General features: G+C 45.6%; 1 protein-coding gene across 1 annotated transcript; it reads right to left on the bottom strand.

Annotated features, from left to right (window-relative positions):
* Positions 1–891: 891 nt before the first annotated feature.
* dtnbb (dystrobrevin, beta b) lies at positions 892–27,199 on the bottom strand. Its single transcript, XM_034563414.1, is given in 20 exon segments — positions 892–2,058; positions 2,844–2,891; positions 3,363–3,452; positions 3,561–3,720; positions 5,478–5,574; positions 6,338–6,405; positions 6,407–6,452; positions 6,956–7,044; positions 7,341–7,431; positions 10,889–10,963; positions 14,625–14,749; positions 15,600–15,766; positions 16,408–16,513; positions 16,654–16,808; positions 17,695–17,780; positions 19,555–19,768; positions 19,887–19,967; positions 20,078–20,145; positions 21,316–21,362; positions 26,739–27,199. Coding segments are annotated over 18 exon segments (1,791 nt in total). The 5' UTR covers position 20,145; positions 21,316–21,362; positions 26,739–27,199; the 3' UTR covers positions 892–2,032.
* Positions 27,200–27,992: the final 793 nt, after the last annotated feature.

The following is a 27,992-nucleotide window of genomic DNA, read 5'->3' as shown; positions in this document are numbered from 1 at the left end:
TGCTGAAGTTATCCTCTCCATATTCATTAAAGTGTTTCATCACAACATTAAGACACATGGACTTGGTGATGTGAGAGTGTGAATGTATGTTTTCAACTTAATCTCACCATTTGGCGTGTACGTAACCCTCCATTTTTAATCATTGTTGACCTTTTAACCTGTCAGTTGAAGGACATTCCCACCATATTTCCACCTGGAGTCCCTGAGCACCTACTTTCATTGCACATTAACATTTTTCAATATTCCTTCATTAACTATAAATAAAGCAATCAAAGCATTCCCTACTCACTTACTATGTGACCTCGCGCCCCCACACATACCGTACAGGTGTTCATTTTGTGACTCACAACGACAGCTCGACGCCCGATTCATCACTATTTAAACCTCCTGAGATGAAACAGGTGAGTTCAGTTCAAGTTTGAGGAGACGAGGAGACGATGAGACCGGGCTCATCTTCTGTGTTCGTGGAGCAGCCCCTTGGTTTCACTTGATGCACAGCCCTCTTATTTGCACGGGAGAGCGCAGTAGCAGCGGTACGGTGTGTGTGTGTGTGTGTGTGTGTGTGTGTGTGTGTGTGTTTGCATGCATGCAGTATTCTGGATGACGGCTCCCATTCCTGGTTGAATGGGGAATATGTCGTTTATGTGCGTCCCACAACTGTAATAACAGAAATCTCTGCACGCGTTCATATAAATAATATTAGCATGGAAACACATTTATTTAATGATTTGTTATGATTAAAAGAATAGTTGAATATTTTGTGAGGAAGCATGTTTGCCAAATGTGAGATGAGTAGATCGATACCACTCTCACCAGAAGGCTAAGATTAGCTTAGCATAAAGACTGAAAACCGGGGGGGGGGGGGGGGGGGGGGGGGGGGGGGGGGGGGGGGGCTAGCCTGGCTATATCTCCTTTGTTTAATCTGTAAAAAATTAAAACAAAGCGTAAATACAAATAAAACTCACTTCAAGACGCCAGGAAGTCTAAAATCCTGTAAAACATAATTGTGTTGTTTTTAGGGATTAAACAAACTAAGATATAAAATGTTCATTAGTGAGCTTTTTTGTTTGCAGTTTCCCCTGTTTCCAGTCTTTATGCTAAGCTAAGCTATATGGTTGCTGGTGGACACTTTATATTTAGCAGACAATCCTCATTTAAGTCTCTGTGAGAGACTTCCTGTCGACTTCAGCCGGTTACCTTGGCAACGGTGACGGCCAGGCCTCAAATAAGTCCCTTTCACGTCACAGCTGAGCCCGACTAGCCGTGTTTCCTGTCTCCAGTCTTTATGCTAAGCTAAGCTAAGCTAACCGTTTTCAGGGTCCGGCGTGACATAAATAAGAGAACAGTATCGACCTCGCCTCAAGTAGGCGAACATGTGTTTTTTCCCCCAAAAGAATGTCAAAATATCATTCGCTGAAACTGCAAATCCATAATTCTCCTTTTGGCAAACTTCAAAGAGTCTTTTGAACAAACTTCAGAATGCAAAAGTGTTGACAGTAAACACCGCAGCTGTCATCGTGAGCCCACAGAGAGCTGGCAATTGCGTTTGTGCCATAAAATCCCCAAAATCCACGAGTGCAACTTCATGCGGAAAAAAAAAAAAAGATTAAAAATAAAGAAAGAAAAAGAAAAAATGACCAGCGGCAGTCATACCAAGTCACGGACGGGGGAACACGTCATTTCAGGATCTTACGTACACGGTGATCTGCTGCAGTGGAAGCCATTCCTTAGCAGTCGCGAGGGAAATCATTAATTCATTAATTAATTACAGCAGTTTTTGTTTACAGGACAACACACACACACACACACACACACTCGCTAATTAGACACATCTCGTTACCTGCAAGGTGTGAAGAGAGTTTTTTTCTTCTTTTTTTTCTTTTCACATAGTGAAATCCTTTTAGATTACAGCATGCATTACTCTACGTGCTAATGCCAGGGGTTGTTGTTGTTGTTGTTGTTGTTGTTGTTACTGATTCTTTCCAGTTGACGACTAGATGTCCTTGCAGGGTGGGATGGTGTTAGCTTGTCCTCAGTGCTTCTGTACTCTCAATGTGCCTGGATACACACAAAGAAGAGCACGTTTAGAGCATGCAAAGTCTGAATTAATATGTCAAATAAACAAGTATAAATGGCTACTTTTGTTAATTTGCAGAAAATAGGCAACTTTGCTCCTATAAAAATATAATACGCGGAAGCCAACAACGTTTGCAGTCGCAATACTAATTGAATTGAATTATCTGGAGATCATAAGGTTAATTACCCCCTCTTATCTCAGAATGTCTTTTTTCTCACAACAACTAATTATCTCGAGAAAACAAGCTGTTGTTTTCCAAAGATACAATAAAAACAGGTTGTTTTTCCCGTCAATTATCTCGTTATCTCGACAAAACCATACGTTTCTTTTTTTAGATAATGGGATAATGGACACTTTAAAAATGAAACATTTTATGGAATTTTTACCGTCATCGAGGGAAAATACCGCCTGTAGTCTTTGGAAACAACTCGATATTTTAACCCGTCGGCGGCAGAAAGCTGTTTTCATATCTAGAAAATAATATTAAGTAACTTATAATCTCAATAAAATCATAACCACCACAGTGATTCTCAACTACCATTACTACGTTATCTGTGCATGATGTATTATACATTTATTATAACTCCTACTTTTTGTTTTTCATTCTGCTTCAGCTAAAAAAAAATGAAAGGAATTACTGTTTATGTGTTGGCTTATCTATCTGATGAACACAAATAATGAGTTTTTGAGTGGCATACTGTAGATAATATGACTAAATAATAATAAATAATACATAACTGTCTGTGAGACATTAGAGTAGCCTCACCTCTGTCCCCACCGTTCCTCATGTTGGTCTCCTCTTCCACGTCATCAACTTTTAAAAACAAAACACCACTATTTCACTGACAATGTTTTTGGTCACTGTGTAAAAAAATAAATAATAAATATAGAGGGAGAAACACACATCAGAAGAAAAGGATTCATAACCCCGATGATGAAAGGAAACTAAAACCTACTTCTGATTGTTAAAAGATTTCTGAGTCTCACCTTCCCAAATAAATGAGAAAAAGAAAGAAAAAAAACAGCTTTAATGACCGAAAATAAATGTATTCTCACCCCATCACCGCCTGTCGTGGTGATTCTAAATGTATTCAGGCTGGTCATTTATTATTTATTTAAAAAAATGATCCATCCTGCCTCCGAGGGAATAAAAAAGCAAAACACGTTTGTCTCTACGCCGACGATGTGTCGCTATATCTTCTGATGATATTCAAAACGTAACTTGGTCATTATCTACGTATATGAGCACATTTAGAGACATGACGCTAAATAGCGTTGCACTAACCTGAGTGGAGCTCTTTCACCAGCGATGACATGGTGTTTGTGATCGAGTCCGCAGCAACGAGGAGATCATTACGAAGGTTTCGAGGTACACCTAGAAAGAATGGAACGATTCCAACGCGTGTTCTAGTCTCTGCAGTGTAATCATGTAAAAATGGTACATTTATGCATAACATGACACCTATTTTATCGATTCACTCACCCTGAGCGAAGGCCTCCAGCACGTCGCCGCCCACCCCGGCCAGGCAGTCCTGCGGCGTGTGAGTCGGGGTGGAGCCGGCCGAGGTGGAGCGTATGGGCATGGGCATGGAGCAGCCCGCCCCGTGACTGGGGGAGGAGTGAGGGGAGCCTCCAGACTGGGACTGCAACGCAAGAAACATCCACGGGTAGTTTACGGTGTCAGCAGATATACAAATGTAAACTTTTACAATGAGGTATTCGCTGTACCGGATGTAATTGTTTGACATTTTTTGTCGGGAAATTGCTGCGTTACGTTCCTGTCGAAACACTACATGAGAAGATTGATACCACTGTTATGTATATATATATATATATATATATATATATATATATATATATATATATATATATATTTACAGATTTAAAAAGAGACATGACATGAGAACTGGTGAGCTCTAGTGGGCAGACTCTGTTATACCTTTGTACAGAGCCAGGCTAGCTGTTTCCCCCCGTTTCCAGTCTTTATGCTAAGCTATGCTAACCGACGTAGCGTCATATTTACAGTACGGTCTGGTCTCTCTGCAAAAAAAAAAATCCTATTTCCCAGAATGTCCAACTATTCATTGAATCCCAAGTGTAGTCATCCCATAATACATAAGGACAATATGCCCTTTTTCATGACTTTTAGAGACATTTAGAGGCCACTGCGTCCCCCAACGGACGTTATTTTTGATTTTGAACAGGTGCAAAAAGCCGACAAATGTTACCCGGCATCTTTTTGCCGGTCACGTTGTTGTTGGCCAATAAAAAACGGCATATTTGGTGATTCCCACGACATTCCTGGACGGCCGTCCCTCGACAAGCTTTTAGTGAACCCGGGCTTCTGATCGAGATCCATCTCCAAAACCGACAGAGCCAATTATGGAAGACGGCCGTATCGTACCTCTCTGGCTTTCTAAAAGGTGACACGTATTAAAGACACAGATGTGACCAAAAGAACATAATCCTTTGGGGGAGAACAAACAAGAAAGCCCTTCTGGAAGTCCCTAAACTGTATGCCTATACTGCACCGGGGGGGGGTAATGAGGACCATGTGTCTGGGGCCTGAGCTGAGATGAGAGACACATCTCTGGGAGAAAAAAAAAAGGATCACTTGTGTGGTTCTGGTGCAGCCCTCGGGTCGATGGCTCGGAGCCAGGCGGCAGATGGCCGTCCAGACTGCAGTCGCATTAGACGGGAGGTTGTTAGTGCAGATGAAAGGAGCAGGTCCCTGATATGTGGCCGTTAAAAACAAACAAATACAACCCACAAGTTCCTTTTGACTTGTTTTGGACTAAGGTGACGTTCAGAAAACGGATCCTGTAGTTTGGCTCCACGGTGGTGCCGTTGAGGAGGCGGTGGAGCGGTTAAGAGGACTGGATGGTGGTGACCCGGTTAGAGAGAGGAATCCTGTTATCTTCTACCTTGAAAAAAAACACCTATTACAAAAACGACCTTCAGTCACGTCTGTGTGGAGGAGGAGTTTAGTTCAACTGAGTGCTGAGGCCCTGCAAACTGAATTAAAGGCAACTTACAGCCTGCTTCTGCTCCTCATCCTATCAGCCGGCAAAGGGAAGGCAGTGAGAGAGAGCGAGAAGAGTGAGAGCAACAGAATTAAAGCAGCGGAAAGGAGGAGGAGGAGGAGGAGGAGTAGAAGAAGAAGAAGAAGAAGAAGAAGAAGAAGAAGAAGAAGAAGAAGAAGAAGAAGAAGAAAAAGAAAGGGATTTCTGCATGCACCAATAAGACGTATTGTCTCGGTTTCAAAGGATCAAACATCTCATTTCACCAAACGCTTTAACACCGAACGTCAACTTAGCGGAGACGAAACAGTGGGTCTGCGTTTGTGCGCCGTCCCAGGACACTAATGGTGGCTCCACCTGGAAGCAGGTGATGCTGTTACCTTCAGCAGCCTCATGAGTCCCTCCAGCTGCACCATCAGCTCCCGTCTGCTCTCCTGCAGGGCCGACATGCGCCGCTCCAGCTCGTCCTTCCTGTGTCTGCGGCAGAAGGACGCGGCGTTTAAGGTGCATCGAAACGACTCGGAGCTTAAGTGTTTTGGGGAAATCCCCTTTAAAATATTTCACAAATGCCTTTACTGTAGTTGTACCTGTGCAGATGTGCGAGAGGGCATTCAGGTTGACCTCAGGGTCCAATAGGTCGAGGATCAGACGCAGACGCTGCACTATATTTCACTATTTTGACGATGCCACAGTTACAAATACCTTATGTTGTCAAGTTGGCCCACATGACCATTTAATAAAGGCCTCGATGTGTTTAATTTATTATTAAATCTGGCCCACACGTTTTATTCCCCCCCCCCCCCCCACTGTGATTTTGTTACAATTTTAACTTTTACAGTTATCACGTCCTTTTATTTAGAAAGGCTCGATATTGGACCATAAAAAAAAGACACACACACACATTTAACTATTTGGCTGCACTAGTCAACAGTAATATTTGTGTATTTCCTGTGGCGCACTTGACCTTAAAGTTTGACACTCCTGTAAATATCTGTCCATGCCTATTTATTTGAGGATTCTGACCTCTTAGCGCTCTCTGGTGGTCACAGTGAGTAACTGCATTTTTTTTCCCCGTCGACCTCCAAAAACAAACATCTGTTTGTCTGTAAACACCGACTGACGTCAGAATAATGCCCAAATGTTTCTGCACACAGTTAAACTGTGAGAACAAAAAAAAAGTGGAATAAATGTACCAGTATATAGACTTATGACTTTTAAAACAACTCGGGGGGGTCACTACCTGAGGAGCCGCAGCTCGGTGAGCAGCGTGGGGTTCTGCTGAGCTTTCTCCGGGGTGGGCTGGGAGGCTCTGCTCGTGCTCCAAACGCAGCCGCTGGATCTCCTGGAGGATCTCCCTGAATGAGTCAATCGATCACTTAAAGTAAAACAGCCAAAAAGACGCTTTCCTTAGCGGACCGGCGTTCTGGCGCCATCTAGTGGTCGGCTTTCAGATTGCAATCGACTTGAATGTTAAGCGATCGGAAAAAAAAACACACAAAGATTCTCATATAATATGCAAATCCAGCATTCTAAATGTTTCTTACGGAAGTATCATCTGCAAAATGAGGTGTGAATTTACACGTTAGATTTTTTTTTTGCTTCCGGTTAAACAATCTAACAATTTAAACAAAAAACGTGGCCCCAAAGAAATGACTAATCTATTCCTTTGTGCATCGGTGCATCATTTTCATAAGCGTATCATTTGCTTTAATCTGCAGTAAGAGTAGAAATATGTTTTTTCTAAGAATACAATAGAAGAATAAAGTGGCAAAGTAAGTAAAGCAAAGGTAGATAGAAACTATATTTGAGTATAACTCATACTTAAGTTAGTAGTTCATTAAAATAATAACACCAGTACCTGTTTTTGTTCTCCAGCTCTGCAATCAGCTGTCTCTGTTGCTTATTGGCATCAAAGTTGAAACCCAGATCTGTGGGAGGACATTGTTGCTGGAAAACAGAAAAATGAGCATAGAACGTCGTTAATAACAACAGAACCCAAAATATCCCGACGTGGACGTTCACTGCCTCGGAAAAAAACGTCGTAACTTCTCTCCTAAAATCTAAGATAGATAGACAGATAGTCATCCAGCACGGGTTTCATCTAATTGACGTTGGCCTCCCCAACCCCCCAAAATAAATCGTCTACGAAACAAGATTTTTCCTTTAAGGTAATTATATCAAGTTTAAGGCTGCAGCTTCAACATTTAAGCTCTGGACTAACTTTATGCCAGAGACACACTCACCGTGGAGTTGCCCGCCTCGGCTGCCAGGCGGGCGGCGTAGCGAGCGATGAGGCGGTGCTCTTCATCTAGCCGACTGGGACTCTCCAAGACGCTGTCACACACACACACACACACACACACACACACACACACACACACACCAAACTCTATCACGGGGGTGACCTTTTAGTGTTGACAGGCACATTATTGGTCATAACGGCGAGCCGAGATGGATAAGAGAGGAAAGCGAACGCATCGGTGCTTCTGGAAACGTCGAATAAGGCGCGAGATTTTTTAAATGGGCGTGAGGTGCGGCGTTGGCGTGCGGCGTGGCGTGCGGCGTGGCGTGCGGCGTGGCGTGCGGGCGTGGCGTGCGGCGTGGCGTGCGGCCGTGGCGTGCGCCGTGGCGTGCGCCGTGGGACAGACGACAGGGACGTGTGGGCGTGCCCTTCTCGGGCGGGGGCGGTCTCGCGATGAAGGAGCGAAGGAGACGATGATGAAGAGCATTGAACCCTAAAATCTGGGCCCTTCAAAACGCGCCGCAAACCAGCCTTCTGATCCGCTTTTGTATTAAAAATCGTATCTTCGTATCTTGAAGACGATATCTTCAAATACTCTTTGGGGTCGTTCGAACTCGTTTTGTTTTTCTCGGGATGGCGTCAGCTGATTTCTTTTAAATAAAAGAAAGAAAAGCAGTCGGCCTGCACTAGACTGTCAGGACTTGTCAGTCGTTTACACGCATCCTCGGGCTAAAGCCTGTTTGTTCTTTGTCACATTAAAGTAATATATTAAGGCGTAACGAGGTCTGGATGTGTGTGTGCAGCATCAGTTTCCTGGCTCCACCTGACGCAGGACAAAGATGCACAAACTGCCTTCTGAACTGGCATCTTTCCTGGACACCTTCCTTCTTTTGTTGTTTTTTTTGTCTCAGAGTGGAACAAAACCAGCATTGGTTTTATTACTTTATATCTCAGACGTCACGGTCGTAAAAAAAAAAAAAAAAAAAAGGTCGAGGCCCGGAGATCCGAATGTGTGTAACATCTGGAGGGACGGTGCGTTCTCGGGTCCTCATTTTACTCGTTAATGGGACGAGGCAATGTGGTCGCAATCAATACGCATCGGTATTTAGTTACAGTTGTTCTTTGTTCATTGTTTTCTAGATCCCTGGCCTCACGCTCCCTCACATGTGCACGATTCCAAGAGCTTCAAGCCATTAAGATATTAGTTTTTTTTTAGTTTTTTTTTTACTAAATAGCAAAGTGTTACCAAATGTGAGCAACATCACATTTAAAAGTAATTAAATCAATGTTCACTTCCATAACAATACAATTACACTGAAAATCAATACAAAATAAATGCAAAGCATGGCTTGATTTGAGGTATTTAGCATATTTACTCTATCTACACTGTTATATTTATATTTATGTGTCACACGGACACAACAAACTGCAGCGTTTACACGTTTCTCATTTAATTCTGAATTAAAACTCGTCGAGCTCGAGACGGCACTTTCCTTTTTTTATCTTCTTGCCGCCTGGTGGTTCTGCATGACTAACAGGTAATAAATTGCGGTTTCACCCTTGGGAGGAAGGAGCGATTGTCTCGGAGAGAGAGAGAGAGAGAGAGAGAGAGAGAGAGCGCCGTGTCAGCAGACGATGAACTTGAACCGACACAAGGAGCTTTGCATTATTCAGCGGCGCCATCGTTGACTCGTCGGCTCTCTCTAATTATAATGATAGATTATTATGTACAAACCAAATATGACACACAGCGAGAGCGGCGGACGGGAAACGCCCCTCTGTTCCCTTTTCCCTTCTTCTCTTTCCCTTCTTCCCTTTTCCCTTCTTCCCTTTTCCCTTCTTCTCTTTTCCCTTCTTCTCTTTTCCCTTCTTCCCTTTTCCCTTCTTCCCTTCTTCCCTTTTCCCTTCATCCCTTCTTCCCTTTTCCCTTCTCTTCCCTTTTCCCTTCTTCTCTTTTCCCTTCTTCCCTTTTCCCTTCTTCCCTTTTCCCTTCTTTCTCCTTCTTCCCTTCTTCCCTTCTTTCCCTTCTTCCCTTCTTCCCTTCATCCCTTCTTTCCCTTTCCTTCTTCCTTCTTCCCTCTTCCCTTGCCCTCTTCCCTTTTCCCTTTTCCCTTCTTCCCATCATCCCTTCTTCCCTTTTCCCTTCTTCCCTTCATCCCTCTTCCCTTCTTCCCTTTTGCCTTTTCCCTTCTTCCCTGCATCCCTTCTTCCCTTCTTCCCTTCTTCCCTTTTCCCTTCTTCCCTTTTGCCTTTTCCCTTCTTCCCTGCATCCCTTCTTCCCTTCTTCCCTTCTTCCCTTTTCCCTTCTTCCCTTCATCCCTTCTTCCCTTCTTCCCTTCTTCCCTTCTTCCCTTCATCCCTTCTTCCCTTTTCCCTTCTTCCCATCATCCCTTCTTCCCTTTTCCCTTCTTCCCATCATCCCTTCTTCCCTTCATCCCTTCTTCCCTCTTCCCTTCTTCCCTTCATCCCTTCTTCCCTTCATCCCTTCTTCCCTTCTTCCCTTTTCCCTTCTTCCCTTCTTCCCTTCTTCCCTTTTCCCTTCTTCCCTTCTTCCCTTCTTCCCATCATCCCTTCTTCCCTTTTCCCTTCTTCCCATCATCCCTTCTTCCCTTTTCCCTTCTTCCCTCTTCCCTTCTTCCCTTTTGCCTTTTCCCTTCTTCCCTTCATCCCTTCTTCCCTTCATCCCTTCTTCCCTTCTTCCCTTCTTCCCTTTTCCCTTCTTCCCTTCTTCCCTTCTTCCCTTCTTCCCTTCTTCCCTTCATCCAACTCTCTTTGGAGGCTTAATGCCCTGAATGAATCCTTATGCCCCCCCCATCTTCTCAAAAAGCACTGACTCACAGAAGAAGAAGAAAAAAAGTCAAGACAAAGGTCATCAGGTTCCTCCATTACTGAGAGCGTCGCCTCACTCTCTCACTCTCTCACTCTCTCTCACTGACCTCCTCGGGTGTCCCTACCTCGTCACCTTCCTATTTTTTTAAAAAGGTACAGTGTTGCGGTGATGGAGATTATTTTAAAAACCGTGATTGGAAATATGAGAGAGAGAGAGAGAGAAGATGAGAGAAGAGAGAGAGAGAGAGAGAGAGAGAGATACTGTACACAAAAGGCAAAATAAAAAAAAATGAAGGTCTTGCCGGCCAGAGAGCGGCTCCATTAAAGCACAAAGTGCTCTCCATTATCATTCATAACCACGATGGTTCATTACCAATGAGGAGCAAACCATAACAGAGATCGGCCTTTAACTGAGAAGAGGGGATGAGAGGACAACTGAGCTCCATCATCATCTATTTGTCAAAGTGGGAGCGCTCGATTCGCGACAGCCCATAACCCCCCCCCCCCCCCCCCCCCCCCCCCCCCCCCCCCCCCCCCCCCCCCCCCCCCCCCCCCCCCCCCCCCCCGCAGAAATGTGTGTCGAGTGTGAGGGAACAAATCCCACCTGCAGTCTGACGTTCTGTGAACCAGGGAATGCGTTGATGCAGCGTGTGTGTAACAGTGTGTGTCTTCTCAGAATCATATGTGTGTGTGTGGGGGGGGGGGGGGGGGGGTGCTTACCTTTTGGTAGGGGTGGGCGTCCCGGAGGACATGAGCATTGTGTCGTTCATGCTGTCGGCCGCTGCTCTCGGCGGACTAAAAGACAAGATTGGTGGTCTTTAATGCTGCTTATGTGTTAGCAATCATGAATCAGCCATCCAAGAGGGGGGGGGGGGGGGGGGGGGATGGGGGGGGGGACGTTATGAGGTATAGTATTATGATACTATACCGAGTGTGTGGTTGCACACAGAAATGTTGTTTCCGACCTCATCGACACGAGCGAGAGCAAGAAAACTAATTCAACTGGAGGTCCAGGGGAGAGGAAACTTGGAAAGGTGACATTGAGGGAGCTAACCCCCCCCCCCCCCCCCAACCCAAACCCCCCCAACCCGGACCACAGAGTCTCATTAACGGATATCAGAATGGTTCTATATCGTCACCGTTTCATTTAAAGCGCTCATCATCACATAAAAAGGCAAAAAGCACTGAACAGCGTCGGGTGCTTATTTTTGTCCAATCACCATTTTTTTGGCACAAAATCAAACTATTTATATCCACATTGCGCGAAATACTGTTACTATACTATAACTACTGTTATCAATACTATACTATAACTACTGTTATCAGCACGAGACACAGTGTGTGTGTGTGTGTGTGTGTGTCTGCAGGCAGCAACACGCGCTTCTCTCCTGTTCCGCGTAACAAGTGCAACCAGAAGCTGCATCATTTCTGGATCATTATTTAAACTCCCAAAAAAAAAAACGTGTCCATAAACCAAAAGCACACGTTCCCCTGCGTTGATTTTGGAGGTTCTCTTTTTTGCTGCCTGTCTCGCCGCCCCCAACGACAGCCCCCCCGCCCCCCCCCCATCACACTTACCTGTGTGAGGAGAGAGGCAGCACCTGACCGGTTGACACAGTACATCCGACTGCTGCTGCTTCCAGACGCCTAATCTGCCCTCGACTGAGCCGGCGAGCGTTTCGATGCACTACACCGCTGCCGTCTCCAAGGAAACTCGGCTGGTCACGTGACTCCGTGACGCCGCGGATCTCTCTCTCTCTCTCTCTCTCTCTCTCTCTCTGACTGTCTATTCGCCGCTCACCAACACATGAATACACACACTGGAAACCAGCTGGCCTAACGAGAGCGTTTGGATCAGCTTGACTCCCTCTTACCTCCAGCAGGTTACATGAGATCAAAGCTCCTCGCAGATCCTTCTACAAATGATCATCAGTCCTTTTTCACCGAGAAGTATTTTCATTTTCCTCTGAGATTTGGATTCGTCCCGACTCCTTCACATCAGTGTCTTCACCCCTCCCACCTCAGAGGTCAAACCGGGCTCAGGGGTCAAACTGGGCTCAGGGGTCAAACCGGGCTCAGGGGTCAAACTGGGCTCAGGGGTCAAACTGGGCTCAGGGGTCAAACTGGAGTGACTTGACACAACATTTAGGAACTAAAAGATCAAAGCCTGCAATGCGCTGAGCCCTCGTGCTACCTGCGTGCATCCTTTTCCTTACTCATATCCATACACTCATATTCATACACTCATATTCATACACTCATATCCATACACTCATATTCACACACTCATATTCATACACTCATATCCATACACTCATATCCATACACTCATATCCATACACTCATATTCATAAACTCATATTCATACACTCATATCCATACACTCATATCCATACACTCATATTCATACACTCATATTCACACACTCATATTCATACACTCATATTCATACACTCATATTCACACACTCATATTCATACACTCATATTCATACTCTCATATCCATACACTCATATCCATACACTCATATTCATACACTCATATCCACCTTGGAGTGGAACATTGCAAAATGTTAAAACATGGCACTTAAAGTGTGTGTGTGTTCCACGTTAACGCAAAGAGTGTGTGTGGAGTTTAAAGACGCAGCCGCCCCCCGAACCGACAACTCCAAAACACAAAACCCTCCACAATGCCTCTGACATCCCAGCTCAGCTCGCTGGTCGTCTTTGCTTCCGGACGACAGTAAATATTTATATATTTATATTCAAAAAGCAAGTTTTCAGGAGACGTTCCCGTTGTGTTGTTTAGAGGATGTGAGCGGTTTGGACAACTCGGAGACGCATGTCCGTTCAGTTTGGGAGTTTTGATCCAACTTGACAATCTTACCCCGATTCTGCCATCATTACTCACTCACAGTGGCCTCACACACACACACACACACGCACACACACACACACACACACACACACACACACACACACACACACACACACACACACACACCTGAGAGACCACGCTCACAGATGTCTCCTTGTGTTCATAACAAGAACTACCACCTCTTCACAGACAACATCCATCAGGATCGGCAACTAGCTGCAGTAGTCTCTCTCTCTCTCTCTCTCTCTCTCTCTCTCTCTCTCTCTCTCTCTCTCTCTCTCTCTCTCTCTCTCTCTCAGGGTACGTTGGAGGTAAAGGAATAGTTTGACTTTGCTTTTGTGAGTTATGAGTTAGAGGAGACATATCACGGCTCTGTCGCTTGGATACGAAGGTGCAGTTAGCGTAGCTTAGCATTAAAGACGTGTAAATTAGTGAGCTTCGGAGGCTCTGATTGGTGGGTTGTGTTCCTCTCCGGTGGAGACTGTTTTCTAACCTCTTGTCAGTCTATATGCTCAATCTATGATGTGCCATATTCCAAACTGATAAGGATATATAGATATTTTCACCAATGTGTGCACAGAAATAGGATCTTAAAAGACTCTCCGGTCAAATCCGGTTTCGGAAAACATCTTTTTACGGGGTGGTTGATGAGAGGCGCTTAAATACTTAAAGACTGAAATGGAACCGAAAATAGACGCAAAAATATAAAAAGATTTAGACAAAAATAGACTTTTTGTTATCAAAGACAGAGATACTGACAATGCAACGGAGATAAAAGAGACATTCAGACGACGTCTCGGGGGTCAACGGGCACATCCGTCATCCTAAAAGTGCGTGAACAGACACACACACACACACACACACACACACGATGCCACGAGAATGCAGCACGAAAAGTCTGCTCAGGAATGACACGTGCAGAAGTTCCTTGAATTTCCGCCCGACAAGTTTAAAGGGGAAAATATATATATATATATAAATCACGATTAATCTACCGGGGCGGAGCCTGGATGTGACGGCTGATTTGGAGAGACGGGCGCCATCTTTCACGCAGTAAAATGGGGTCGGATGGCGTGGATCGTTTTTTTTTTCCCTCGCCGTTCACCGAGCTGGTTTTCTCCTCCACGATTTTCTCTTTTTTTTTTTTTTTAAAACCTGGAGCGTTATTTGATTTTTCGTGTGTAGGACGATGAGAAAAATATGAAGTGACCTTAGAAGTGACCTTAGAAGTGACCTTAGAAGTGACCTTAGCGATGGGGGACTTCTGTGGATGTATCTCAATGGAGGGGGAATTGATTATGGAGGGGGGCGGGGGGGTTAAGATTATAATGCATTCCCTGTAATGACTTCCAGGAGCCCTCAAAGATTTCATTGCCGACGGGCCGACGAGGACGCCTGTTTATCACCGATTCCACGTCGGCGGATAATCGCGCTCTCGACATCTCGGTGACAGGAAGTGGAAAGATGGAGGCCGTCACACGCCGAGAGCCGACTGTAGATCCGGGGCCTTCTCCCTCACCGGCGACACAACACCGGCGGTGACGGGTGTGCTTTTGAAAGGGGGGGGGGGGGCACTTACACGGCGTGGGGGAGCTCCTGCGGTCGCTCGGCCTGCTCGGGGAACACGGGGTGCGGCGGCTCTCCGATGGGGACGCAGCCCAGAGATTTGCTGATGGCGTGGCTCAGCTTTTTGGCTGGAGACTTCTGCGAAGGGGGCGGGACAAACAAAAAAAGTGTCTGTTAGGCATCGGCGGGGTTTAACCATCGGGAACTATATTTTTTTTTTTTGGGGGGGGGGGGGGTTACGTCACATGGACAACTGGAGACAGCCGTTTAATATCGTGGGTTAAATAGTGGAGCAAAGACAACGTCGGGTTTAATTGTCTTTTCAGGAACTTCCATTTTTATTTACACTCAAGAGCTTTTCCAAATTCATAATTTCAACTTGGATATTGACATGAATGTTACTTACTTAAGCTGGAAATTGGCAAAGTTACAAGAACGGTAACTTTTAATGTGACATAAACGTGGCATGACCATAACCGCGCCGTTATTGATACAGGAGCTTATCAGATGATGCCGTGACTCTACTTCTATTAATTCACTGATAATCAAAAAAAGGATAAAAACTACGGGAAGTAAAGTCTGTTTTTTTTTGGTGTCATTTCAATGAAAAACAAACTAAAACACAAACAGAATAACACGTTTTAGGTAAGATGGGATACCAGATCCTTGTGGCGACTGTTTAATGTAAATCACATGAAAATGTGTACAAAGGAATAAAAAATGCTTGTAAATTGTGCAATTTCCTATTATAACCATTATAATTTTGGAGAGTAATAAAAGGGTACCAGCAGACACAACAATGGCCTTGAGATCCAGTGCTTTGGCTTTGTTTAGAATTAGATTCATAACACGATGATCAAGCTTGTTGTTTTTTGCCAAAAATAATTGTATAAAAAAACATAAAATCCCTCTTTAATCGGATTAATCTGGCGGGACAGTCTGCAGATATTGGACCCCCGTAAAAAAAAAAAGAAGAAGAAAAGCTCACCCAAGAGGAGTGCTCCTTCATCTGGTGCTGGTTGCTATGGGGACCGTTGGCGTGGCCGCGCCAGAAGCAGCTCTGGCACAGCTGGTACCCGTGGCACTGCTGGCACCGGTACCGGAAACCCATCATGCTCTCGCTCCGGCAATACGAACATTCCACCGGATGGAAGACTGGCCGGCAACAAAAAACACACACACACACCTCTCTAATTGTTTATTTTTATTTTTATTTTCCTTGCTTCATGCGTCTGTGCTTATTTCTTATCTTACAAACAAAAACCCCTTTTGCACGCTCAGTCTGACGTACAATAATTTACATTAAAAAAAAAACTGTATGATGAGCTTAAACCAGAAGTTAGTGGGAAAAAGTAACTGAGCAATATCATATATATATATATATATATATATATATATATATATATAATACAAGTAAAAAAACGTACATTTAAGTAGAGTACGAAAAATTTAACAGTTAAATGTAATAAAGCGTGAAAGTGAAAGTACTTGATTTTAATGTAACAAGCTGCTGGAGATGAATCATCCTTTGATGTACTTTATATATTGTTGGATCATATTTTATAAATGAATTAAATGTTACTTAAGTAAACAGTGCAATGTGTCACTCTCTGTTATTGTGCAATAGAAGTATAAAGTATAGCATAACATGTACGGTAGTACAGCACATGACTAAATGTACTTCTTTACTTTCCACCACTGAAAAAAAAACTTCCAAATATGGAGGTTTGAGTGTGAATATAAGAGTGTATAATAATAATAATATAATAAAAATAGCATAAGAGTCCAGATCTCACCATTTTCAACATTGGCAAGTCGGTGCATGAGCGGCAGCCACACGAGGCATTGAGGGGGCGGGTCCGCCATCAACACGTCCAAAAACGTGTTCAGCATAATCTTCTTCTGGACGTAAACACACACACACACACACACACACCACACACACACGCGCACACACAAAGCGCGTGTCAAATGAATGATGATGAGCATTAAAGAGGAGATGGAGGAAAAGGAAGGTGGAGTGTCCGATGTCCTCCTCATACCTGCTGAGGGAAGCACGTGCGCACCGAGTGCTCCGTGTAGCCGAAGGAGGGGCCCTCGAACACGGCCGTGGGGAGCTTCAGCACCTCCCGGAGGAACTGGTCGAACTTTGGGAACATCATGGCTCCGCTCGCGTCCGAGATCTGGGAGAAGATGTCTGAGAGACGGTGCACGTCAGATTCACACAGTCAGAGGAACAATAAAAGAGCAACGATGGGCTATTGGTGTGTGTGTGTTTAAAGCCGATTCATACTGCATACACGTTGCAACAGCGCCCCCGTGTGCCCGACGCGAACAACTGCATTATATTATATTATATTAAATATACTTTATTCATCCCCCGGGGGGAAATTTCTTTGTTTCAGCAGCAAGCGTGTTTACAATATATAGAATAGAATAAAATAGCGTGGCTTATTACATTTAAGAATTTAAATAATAGAGGAAATGGAAGAAAAAAATAATAATATTAATAATTTAAAAAGTTAATAATAATCATTTAAAAAATAATAATAAATACATTTTTTTTTTTTAAATGCAAGTGAAGGTAGCGTGACATTTCAGAAAATTCAAGCTCATTCAAAATAAAATAAATAAATAAATAGCAGGGCATATTACATGGGCATATTACATTTAAGAATTTAAATAATGAAAGAAATGAAAAAATAATAATCATAATAATAATTTAAAAAAAAAAATAATAATACAAAATAAATCAAATTAAATAAATAAATAAAAAATGCAAAGTGAAGGTAGCCGTGACATCAGATTTCAGAAAATTCAAGCTCATTAAAAACAAAATAAATAAATAAATAGCAGGGCATATGACATTTAAGAATTTAAATAATGAAAGAAATGAAAAAATAATTATCATAATAATAATAAAAAATTATAATAATAATAATAAATAAATAAAATAAAATAAATAAATAAATAAGAAAATGCAAAGTGAAGGTAGCCGTGACTTAAATATTAAATAAATCAATAAAAAAAGCAGCTCATTGACGTGGTTATCTTTTTGGACGTGGCGCATGTAGGAGACTCACAGCGTAGTTTGTCCACAATCTTCCCGCCACACATCGTCGACAGCATGGCTTTCATTGAGAAAACCGTCAGCTTCCCGTGGCTTTCACTGCGAAGGAAGAAAGAAAATTTCTCATAATATCATCCTACCTGATGTAAATTCACCACACGTAGTAGAATCGCTTTAATTAAAGACAATGCAGTGTCATAAATAGCATAAATAAAATTGAATATCACACGTTGCGATGCTCATTTGACCCGAGAACTCTGCTGAGATTTGAGATGAAAACATCACTGCAAAATGTCCCCAAGATGAACACATTACGCAACAGTGCAGCGTGCCAGACGACATTCGACTGCACGTGTGTCTTGAGTCCATTTTTTTGGATGTCGCATCCAGTCGTGTGTGTGTGTGTAAAAAATGTCCCAAAAAAATCCAGAACTTAAAAGCTTTAAATTCGCAGATTAACACGGTGTATTCGGGTCAGGCCGCCTCAAAGAACCCTTCAAAATCTCTCTCTCTCCAACCCTCAAAGAGGCCGGCTCTTTCTTTTCAGATTCGTTTAGCCGTGGCGTTTCCCAGCAGAGAGGTAACGGAGTTATAGGACCTCCGGGGACAGATGGAGAAACGGCTTCCTGTGATCGGCAGACGGTCACTTCCACAAAGTTACTTTCCCAGAGATAACTGCGGCATGAATAATAGCTACGGATGAAAGTGATGGGGTGGTGGGGGGTGGGGGGGGGGGGGGGGGGGCAATCAATGTGTAGCCAATCAATGTGTGAGCACGCAGAGGACGATAATGAGAGAGAGCTCGGCGGTCGATAGTCGAGCCTCTGAGCTCCGGATATGAAGAGGAGGGAAGTGCAGTGAAACATCGGCAGGAGTTCTTGGGCTGAATGACATTTTTTCTTTTGACACATGCACACGTCTTTGTTCCTATAGGTGAAAGTGTGTATTTGTGTGTATTTGTTTTCCCAAAACATTGGTTCAGATTTCGTGGCGTGAAAAAAAACCCGGCTGGATTGGATATAGTTTGCACGAGGAGGTGCCAGATTATTGGAGTTGTACAACACGCCCATTGGATTCAGCCTTGAATTGTATTTTTTTTTGTCAGCGTCGAGAATCAGCATTTAGACATTTTGTTATTGGGAAATATAAAAACGTTCACGCTTTATATCTTTAATTTCCAATTTTTCAAAAGGTTCCTGAAAAAAAAGAACTATGTCATTTGGTTACTAATTATGAGGAAAACTGAGAATGTTGCGTGATTAATCGTGCGATTCATAAAACTTTAGAAAAATGAGTCCGAGGTGACGTCTTGAGAGACTCCCAAATATATTTAATGTCCTATACTTTAAGACAAGAGCAGAGCATCTTCATGCTTAATTTGAATAATAATAAAAGATCAGTTTAATCAATACATAATAAGACTTTCTTTTCAGTGTCTTAAAAGTTACCACTTTGTTTCTATTGACCACAAAATATGACGATTCAACCATGAATGTGTTGACTGTCAACAGGACATTTAGTCAGCGGACTAGATAGCAGCCAGGTAGTTGTTGTTATTGTTTATTAAATAGTTTTACGGACGTGAATTGTCTGTAAATTAATCGACGAGCACGTGGGAATTAAATTGCATGCATTTCATCGCAGATTTTTTGAGTTTTTCATGTAAAGATTAAGGTGAGACGTAACTTTTTCTGTACATTGCTGGTCAAATGAGACCAGGTGAGGCTTGAGAGGCAACTCAGGCCCTAACGAGGCCCTGTTTTTACCTGGAGGGGTCAAGACTCACACAAGGGGTCACACAACAGCTCCCGAGGCCCTCGTTAACAACCACGCCCCCTCCTCCCTGACCACCGGGCCCCGCCCCCCCCCTTACCTGTCGTAGGTGGCCACCATGAAGTTGAGCAGCAGCCCGATGGACTGCTCCACGTTGATCTGGTGGGTGGTGGGCAGCCGCTTGTTGAGCTGGTAGTAGATGGACGACAGGATGGTCTCCAGCCGGGACACGTTGATCTCGGCGCCGTGGTCCAACGCGTTGAGCCCGTTGTCCCGGAAGGCTTCGATCATGTTCCAGACGTCCACCAGGTGAACTGTGAGGGGGGGGGGGGGGGAGACAGACAGGGGGGGGGGGGGGGGGGGGGGGGGAGAGTCAGACTGTCTCCATGTTGGAGGGGGGGATGAATTAGAGGAACATCTCTATCCTCTTACGGTTGCATCTCTTCTGCACAAAGCGCAGTTTGCAGGCGGTTCTGTAGGTCGACAGTCGGATGACGTCGAAGTTTTGAGCTCCTGCGAAACAAAAAAGAAACAAAAGAACGCGATGAGAAGAAGAAGAAGAAGAAGAAGAAGAGGAAGAAGAGACTAGTGAACAGAGATTTCTCTGCGTCGACTCCACTCACTCATCTCCATGAAGAGCTGTCTCTTCTCCACCATGGCCTTGCCCCGCTTGCTGCCTTCCTCGATCATCCTGCGGCACATCACACAGCAGAGCACGCACAGTTCACACGGTGTGATTAATACATATATATATATGTGTGTGTACACTGTGTACACTTTAATTTTTATTTTATTTTTTTACATTTTCATTTTCCTTTTTTATAAAAAAAAATTATTACATGTAATATGCCATGCTATTTTTTTTTTTTTTTTACATTTTCCTTTATTATAAAAAAAATATTAAATGAAATATGCCCCGCTATTTTATTTTATTTTATTGTATATTTGTAAAAAAAAATAAAACACCCTGGGGATGAATAAAAAAAATGTATAAAAATAAAATCTAATCTAATCTTTGGACTGATCCGTCATTTTGTTTTACTTTTATTGCAAAAACAAGGATCATTTCTTAAATTTAAACGTGACATTTATTCAAAATAAATCACATTTTGGGAGATACGCTTATTGATATATACGCTTACTGAGAGTTGATACCCACTCTCATGTCCTGGATGCTAAATATGAAGCCATACAGACAATTAGCAAAAATCCACCTTAGTGGGTAACAATATCTAATTAAACAAACTTCTTTAAACAACAAGTTGTGGTTTTACATCAGAGGTCTTGGACCAGACATAAAGGAAGAAAACCTTCCCAAAACTGTAAAAACAATTCCTTTAAAGTGTGTTGACAATCTGCCTTTTGCGGTTAAAAACAAACAAACATCTGCACGAAGATTATAAACAATAATTTCATCGTTCCGCCGTCTAAAAATGAATCTTTCCCACAAAGACTTTGATCCTCGGGGTGCTGCCAAAGACTCCCATTGAACCATTTAGACTCTTTAAAATCTTTTCTTCTGACGTCCGATTCAACTTCAGCGTCTCACTGATTCATTGATGGTGTCGATTCATCGTTTTTTGATTCAACGTAGCACATTGACACGTTTCAGGCGTTCCCTTATTTCATTCACTATCCTCCAACGCGCGTCACCGGGGCTCTTTGATCACGTGATACGAGTCCTTCATTCAAGGGTTTCATTGATATCGGTTCATTTTTGTGTATTTGAACTGTCACTTCTGTGTGTTCTTCCGAAGCGAAGACGTGTAATAGTGGCATCGATATGTATTGGAGAATAGTATTAGCACAGATACACAACGTTACCTCATGGGATGTGACAATCAGGAGGTGAATATTTTACCTGTCGCCGGCTGAACGTCAAACAAAGAGAAGCCCCGAACGTCGACCCTGAAGAGAAGAGAAGACACATTGGAAAAGTGAGTGAAAAGACGTCTTTTTTTTTTTACTCCATCGCTGTGAGAGAGAAGCTCAATCCTTCGCTGTTGACTTTTGAATTAGTAATTAACACCTCCTCTCCTTCAAGGACTTCATTAACGCTCAATCTCTCTTCCTGTAGAGATATGTGGGTGAGCTCGCCGGGGGCCTCGAGCGCCCGTGGCCTCGAGCTGCAGATGATAATCGCCCGTGACATCCTGTGGGCCGCAAAAAAGGGGATGCACTTAGCGGTCGACGTTACAGCCCTCGGCCAATGAGGGAGCGGCGTGCCGGGTGCCTGCCCCCAAAAAAAACGTGTCTGTCCGAGTCACATGGGGGGGGGGGGGGGGGGTCAGCAGAGCATGAGCATGAGGAACCGCGGTTCTGCTACCCTGAGGATTTATCTCTTCTGGTTTCAGAGACGCTGACTTTTATTAAACTGAAATGGAGTCGAGCATTTTGATTTCAAACTATTGTAATCGGGTTTACGCCTAGTTTAGTTTAGTTTATTAGCTGGATCCCCGTTAGCTGACGCCTTAGTGGCCGCTAATCTTCCTGGGGTCTTCCTGATCTTCATAATCTTCTTCCTGGGGTCTTCCTAATCTTCCTGGGGTCTTCCTGATCTTCCTAATCTTCTTCCTGGTGTCTTTCTGATCTTCCTAATCTTCTTCCTGGTGTCTTTCTGATCTTCCTAATCTTCTTCCTGGTGTCTTCCTAATCTTCCTGGGGTCTTCCTGATCTTCCTGGGGTCTTCCTGATCTTCCTAATCTTCTTCTTGGGGTCTTCCTGATCTTCCTGGGGTCTTCCTGATCTTCCTAATCTTCTTCTTGGTGTCTTCCTAATCTTCCTGGGGTCTTCCTGATCTTCCTAATCTTCTTCTTGGGGTCTTCCTGATCTTCCTGGTGTCATTCTAATCTTCCTAATCTTCTTCCTGGGGTCTTCCTAATCTTCCTGGTGTCATTCTAATCTTCCTAATCTTCTTCCTGGGGTCTTCCTAATCTTCCTAATCTTCTTCCTGGGGTCTTCCTGGGGTCTTCCTAATCTTCTTCCTGGGGTCCACAACTGATATCTTTAGGGATTAAGTCTGTGAAATGTCAGGATCTGTAGTGTTGTTTCGTGTTTCCTGTCTTATTTTGAAGTCCTTGTCTCTCGTGTCCTCTGTTTCTCTTCACTTCCTGTCCCTGTGATTGTCTGCCCTGTTCCTGATTGTTTCCTCCTGTGTCCAATCACCTGCACCAGCCCTCTGTATTTAAGTCCTGTTCATGTCATTCCCCTTTGTCGGTTCGTCTTGTCTAGATCGTGGAAGATCTTGTGTGCATGTTTTGTATCCTGGTTTTTTGGAATCCTGTTTTGGAATCCTGTTTAGCAATAAAAGTTGCTTTTCCATCGTTGACGGCGTTTGGGTCCAGTGTTCCTGTCGAGCTGCACATAACAGAACGAACCGACCAAAGATGGACCCAGCCTACAACCCCTTCGAAGGGACCCGCTTGGCCTATGGGGGCCCTCGTAGCCTCCAGAAGGGGAACTACAACCCCCATAGGGTCTCGGCACCAAACCCATTCGAAGGGACCCGCTTGGCCTATGGGGGCCCTCGTAGCCTGCAGAAGGGGAACTACAACCCCCATAGGGTCTCGGCACCAGACCCCTTCAACGGGACCCGTTTGGCTTATGGGGGGCCTCGTAGCCCCAGGGGCAGAGGTCACCCAGGCCCAGCCCCGGAGTGGGGGGCGCAAACCTCCGGACCGCGTCGGTGGAGGGTTCCGGCTGCCGCCTCTGTGCCGCAGACTACTCCGGTTCCCGCAGTCGCCTCCGTGCTGCAGCCCTCGCCTGTTCCTGTTGCCGCCTCCGTGTTCCGGCCAACCCCAACCTCCTGGGACCTATTGGACTTCCGGCCGGCCCTTGCTTCCTTTGCCTTGTCCCAGGACGCTTTCCGGGACATGATGGAGTCCCTCCAGGCGTTAGACAGGGTCCTGCTTCGGCCGCAGTCCCCGCCGGTTCCTGCCGATGCTGTCCCGTCGGTGCCCCGGCCGACCCCAGCTCCTCGTGTCCCGTCGGCGCCCCGGCCGACCCCAGCTCAACGTGTCCCGTCGGCGCCCCGGCCGACCCCAGCTCCTCGTGTCCCGTCGGCGCCTCGGCCGACCCCAGCTCCTCGTGTCCCGTCGGCGCCTCGGCCGATCCCAGCTCCCCGTGTCCCGTCGGCGCCCCGGCCGATCCCAGCTCCCCGTGTCCCGTCGGCGCCCCGGCCGATCCCAGCTCCTCGTGTCCTGTCGGCGCCCCGGCCGACTCCAGCTCCCCGTGTCCTGTCGGCGCCTCGGCCGATCCCAGCTCCTCGTGTCCTGTCGGCGCCCCGGCCGACTCCAGCTCCCCGTGTCCCGTCGGCGCCCCGGCCGACCCCAGCTCCCTGTGTCCCGTCGGCGCCCCGGCCGACCCCAGCTCCTCGTGTCCCGTCGGCGCCTCGGCCGACCCCAGCTCCTCGTGTCCCGTCGGCGCCTCGGCCGATCCCAGCTCCTCTTGTCCCGTCGGCGCCCCGGCCGACCCCGGCTCCTCGTGTCCCGTCGCCGCCCCGGCCGTCCCCGGCTCCCCTTGTCCTGTCGCCGCCCCGGCAGACCCCGGGTCACGTCGCCGCCCCGGCAGACCCCAGTTCCCCGGGTCACGTCGCCGCCCCGGCCGACTCAGGCTCCCTGTGTTCGGTCGCCACCCTGGCCGCTTCCTTTGACACGACCTACGGCTCCAGAGCCCGGTTCCCCTGAGCCCGGTTTTCCGGAGTCCGTCTGTCCGTCTGGTGACCGTCCTTCTGCCCGTCCCCCGGAGCAGGTCTATCTGCCTGGTGGCAGTCCTTCAGCCCGTCCGCCTGGTGGTCGCCCTTCTGCCCGTTCCCCGGAGCAGGTCTATGTGCCTGGTGGCCATCCTCCTGCCCGTCCCCCGGAGCCCTTCCGTCCGCCTGGTGGTCGCCCTTCTGCCTGTCCTCCTTCTGCCCGTCCCCCGGAGCCCTTCCGTCCGCCTGGTGGCCGTCCTTCAGCCCGTCCCCCAGAGCCCTTCCGTCCGCCTGGTGGTCGCCCTTCTGCCCATCCCCCAGAGCAGGTCAGTCCTCCTGGTGGCCGTCCTCCTGCCCGTCCTCCGGAGCAGGTCAGTCCTCCTGGTGGTCGTCCTCCGGCCCGTCCCCCGGACTTCTTCTGCCAGGCTTTTGGTCCCGCCTCCGGCTCCCCTCCACCCACCCTGGGGGACTGTGTTGGGTCGTCTGGAATCCGCCCCTTGAGGGGGGGGTTATGTCAGGATCTGTAGTGTTGTTTCGTGTTTCCTGTCTTATTTTGAAGTCCTTGTCTCTCGTGTCCTCTGTTTCTCTTCACTTCCTGTCCCTGTGATTGTCTGCCCTGTTCCTGATTGTTTCCTCCTGTGTCCAATCACCTGCACCAGCCCTCTGTATTTAAGTCCTGTTCATGTCATTCCCCTTTGTCGGTTCGTCTTGTCTAGATCGTGGAAGATCTTGTGTGCATGTTTTGTATCCTGGTTTTTTGGAATCCTGTTTTGGAATCCTGTTTAGCAATAAAAGTTGCTTTTCCATCGTTGACGGCGTTTGGGTCCAGTGTTCCTGTCGAGCTGCACATAACAGTGAAATGTCAAAAAGGAATATAACATATATGAAGTGAGCCACCACTGCAAAGCTTAGTCAACTTAGTTAATATATATATACGATTATCAGCAATTGGATGACGATTTGTGTCATTATTTAAGCAAAAATGACAAATATTTGTGGGTTGCAGCAAGAATTTAACGCTTTTCTGTCAAATAGTTGAATATTTCTGCAGTTTTGCAGTGTTGATCGGACAAAACGAGACATTTGAAGACGCTATAATGGGCATATTTCACTATTCTGACATTTTATAGACAAACCAATGTATGGATTAATTGATGGAATGATCTGAAGATGAATCCAATGAATTGCAGCCGTGTACCCGTCACCATTAGCTCGTCTTCAAGCGTCTTGTTTTTCTTTCCGCTTAACAATCCAACCAAAAAATATTAAAATGACTAATTACTGTGTCGTTGTTGTGCAAATCATCCATTACTGGACCGCAATAAATCACAGTGAACGTCAATGTCGCCGCTTCTGAAAAGAGGGATTAAGATATCCACTTTTGGTCGTGATGGCAATTGAAAACACGCGGTGGTCATTGCATCATTGCATATTAAAATATAGTCCTCCATGGGCTGTATTAAGATACGTATGCCAGAGGAGCTCTGCTGTATACTCGGGAGGAAAAAGGGAAGAAAACATTTTGCTATGCGGTGGGAGAGCCGACAGACACGTGTCAGCAAAAAAATAACACAATGGCTCATTGTAAAAATATTCAGCCTGGGAAGTATAACTGCAGGAAAGTCACGAGTAGGCAACTTGAAGGCCTTGGAAGGCAATGTTTGGAGTGAGTGTGTGTGTGTGTGTGTGTGTGTGTGTGTGTGTGTGTTTTTGGAGGGAGGGAGGGTAATGCAGGAGTTGATCGTTTCATGTTAGATAAGGAAACAGAGAGAAGTTGTTAATAATTTATATGAATTCACAGATCAGAGCACGTTCAAAGGCGCAGACCAGAATCCTTGTAAAAGGATTTTTGCATTCACGCATTTGCACATAAAATAATCATAAATTATTATATTATATTATTTTTTGGACATCAGATCTGTTCCCTTTGACACAAACAAGACGTGTCGTCACTGTCACGCGAGGTGCATTTCACCGTAACCGCACCTTCGAGTAATGACAACATCCCTTTCGAGTCCACACACACGCACACACACGCACACACACACACACGCGCGCGCACACACACACACACACACACACACCGGGTATACTGCAGTACCTCCCCTCCGCGGAGGAGAGCACCCACTTCTTATCCACGAGCCTCGCGTTTCCCTCACAGTGAGCAATATATGCTGCAACACTTTCTGCATGCACTTCGTGACGCACGCAGCCATATTGGAGGGGGGATTTAACTCACTATTTAACCTCTATTTCCGCAAAGGGAACGGCGTGTCGTGCCGTGTATTGTGATGGGGGGGGGGGGGGGGGGGGGGGGTTAACAAACAATGGCAATCCTGCATCTTGCAATTCTCACATGACGTCTCGACTACAGAGAGGCCGACAGCTGGCCTTTACCGGAGGACAAATCACGCAGGTTGCGTTTAGAGCACCACCACCACCACCATCATCACCATTATCACCATTATCACCATCATCCTCATCATCACCATCATCACCATCATCACCATCATCCTCATCATCACCATCATCGGGTGCTGAGGACGAGTGGTCCATGCAGAATAAGGAGGATATTTCCGCGGTCGCACTCTCACCTTTGATTGAATCCGCGCGGCGCGTGTGTGTGTGTGTGCGTGTGTGTGTGTGTGTGTGTTGTCCCGCCGACGTTACAGCTGTGCGCGCGCTGGACGATCCATCTTCTGTATCCCGGAACACACCACCCCCCGCGCGCTCTCTCTCTCTCTCTCTCTCTCTCTCTCTCTCTCGTTTTTATGTCCGTGCCTTCAGCCTCCGGGACTCTGCCGGGGTGTAGGAGCCGCACGCCGGGGGGACGTTACACGAGCGCATCACCGAGCGACCCAGCGGCAGAGGACAGGAGCGCGAGCAGAGAGAGAGAGAGAGAGAGAGAGAGAGAGAGAGGGAGAGGGGAGAGCGCACGAGCGGAGACGCGGAGTGGCCATGCGCACACCACCTGCTACACTTTACGCATGTGCGCACGCAACGCCCGCTGGTTTAAAGGGCGCACGACTCACTGTGTTCACGCTCTCGCTCTGAAACTGTGATCCGCAGCACGAGGAGGGGACGTGGAGACCAGGAGGAGATTACATGTGGCTTAAAGGGATATTCAGGGATGTCGTGGCACTTTCATAACGTTTTTTTTTTTTTAAAAGAGACAGATTAAAATAATAATAACAATATACATGTTATGACTTTATGGGTGGAGCTCCAAAAACATTGCATCACAGCTTCCCCCCCCCCCCCTCCCTCCATACTTTATTCAAATTTAATTTTTGTTCCTGCTTCTTAAGTAATATATGCCCGCTGTGTCTTAACATTAAAGCACATTTCTCCCCTTAACGCAGGCTAATGTCATACATATTAGTCAACTTTAATAAATCGTGTTATATGACGTCTTTGTGTCTAAAAAGATAAACAGGCGACTATAACACAAGCCCTAAAATACAACCATTGATGCTAAATTCACCCCAAAATTAAGCTTGATTGGATGTTTCTTAATAACAATATCAATCTAGACCTTTCTAGATATATTTAAAATGCAAATGCTCCTTTTGGGAGTCGTTAATTAGTGTTTTTCTTATGTTTTCATGCCTTTTTCTTTTACAAATAAACATATTTTATAACGCAGTGGTCACCGATGATTTAAACTGGAGTGTGTCATGCGGTGAAATGTATATTGTGCCATGCTATTAGACCACACCCCCAATTTGTAAACTGAGGTTTCAAGAACAGTTTCAAGAAGAAACCTGATGGCATTAATCACAGAAAAAAACACACGACTGTCTTCACGGAGCCGGGTACAGTAAAGTGAACTTCAGGTGACCTTTGAC

This window comes from Cyclopterus lumpus, chromosome 22 (assembly GCF_009769545.1).
Source record: "Cyclopterus lumpus isolate fCycLum1 chromosome 22, fCycLum1.pri, whole genome shotgun sequence".
Classification (NCBI taxonomy): domain Eukaryota; kingdom Metazoa; phylum Chordata; class Actinopteri; order Perciformes; family Cyclopteridae; genus Cyclopterus; species Cyclopterus lumpus.
The sequence above is the reverse complement of the archived record's forward strand: the minus strand, read 5'-3'. Positions and strand labels throughout refer to the sequence as shown.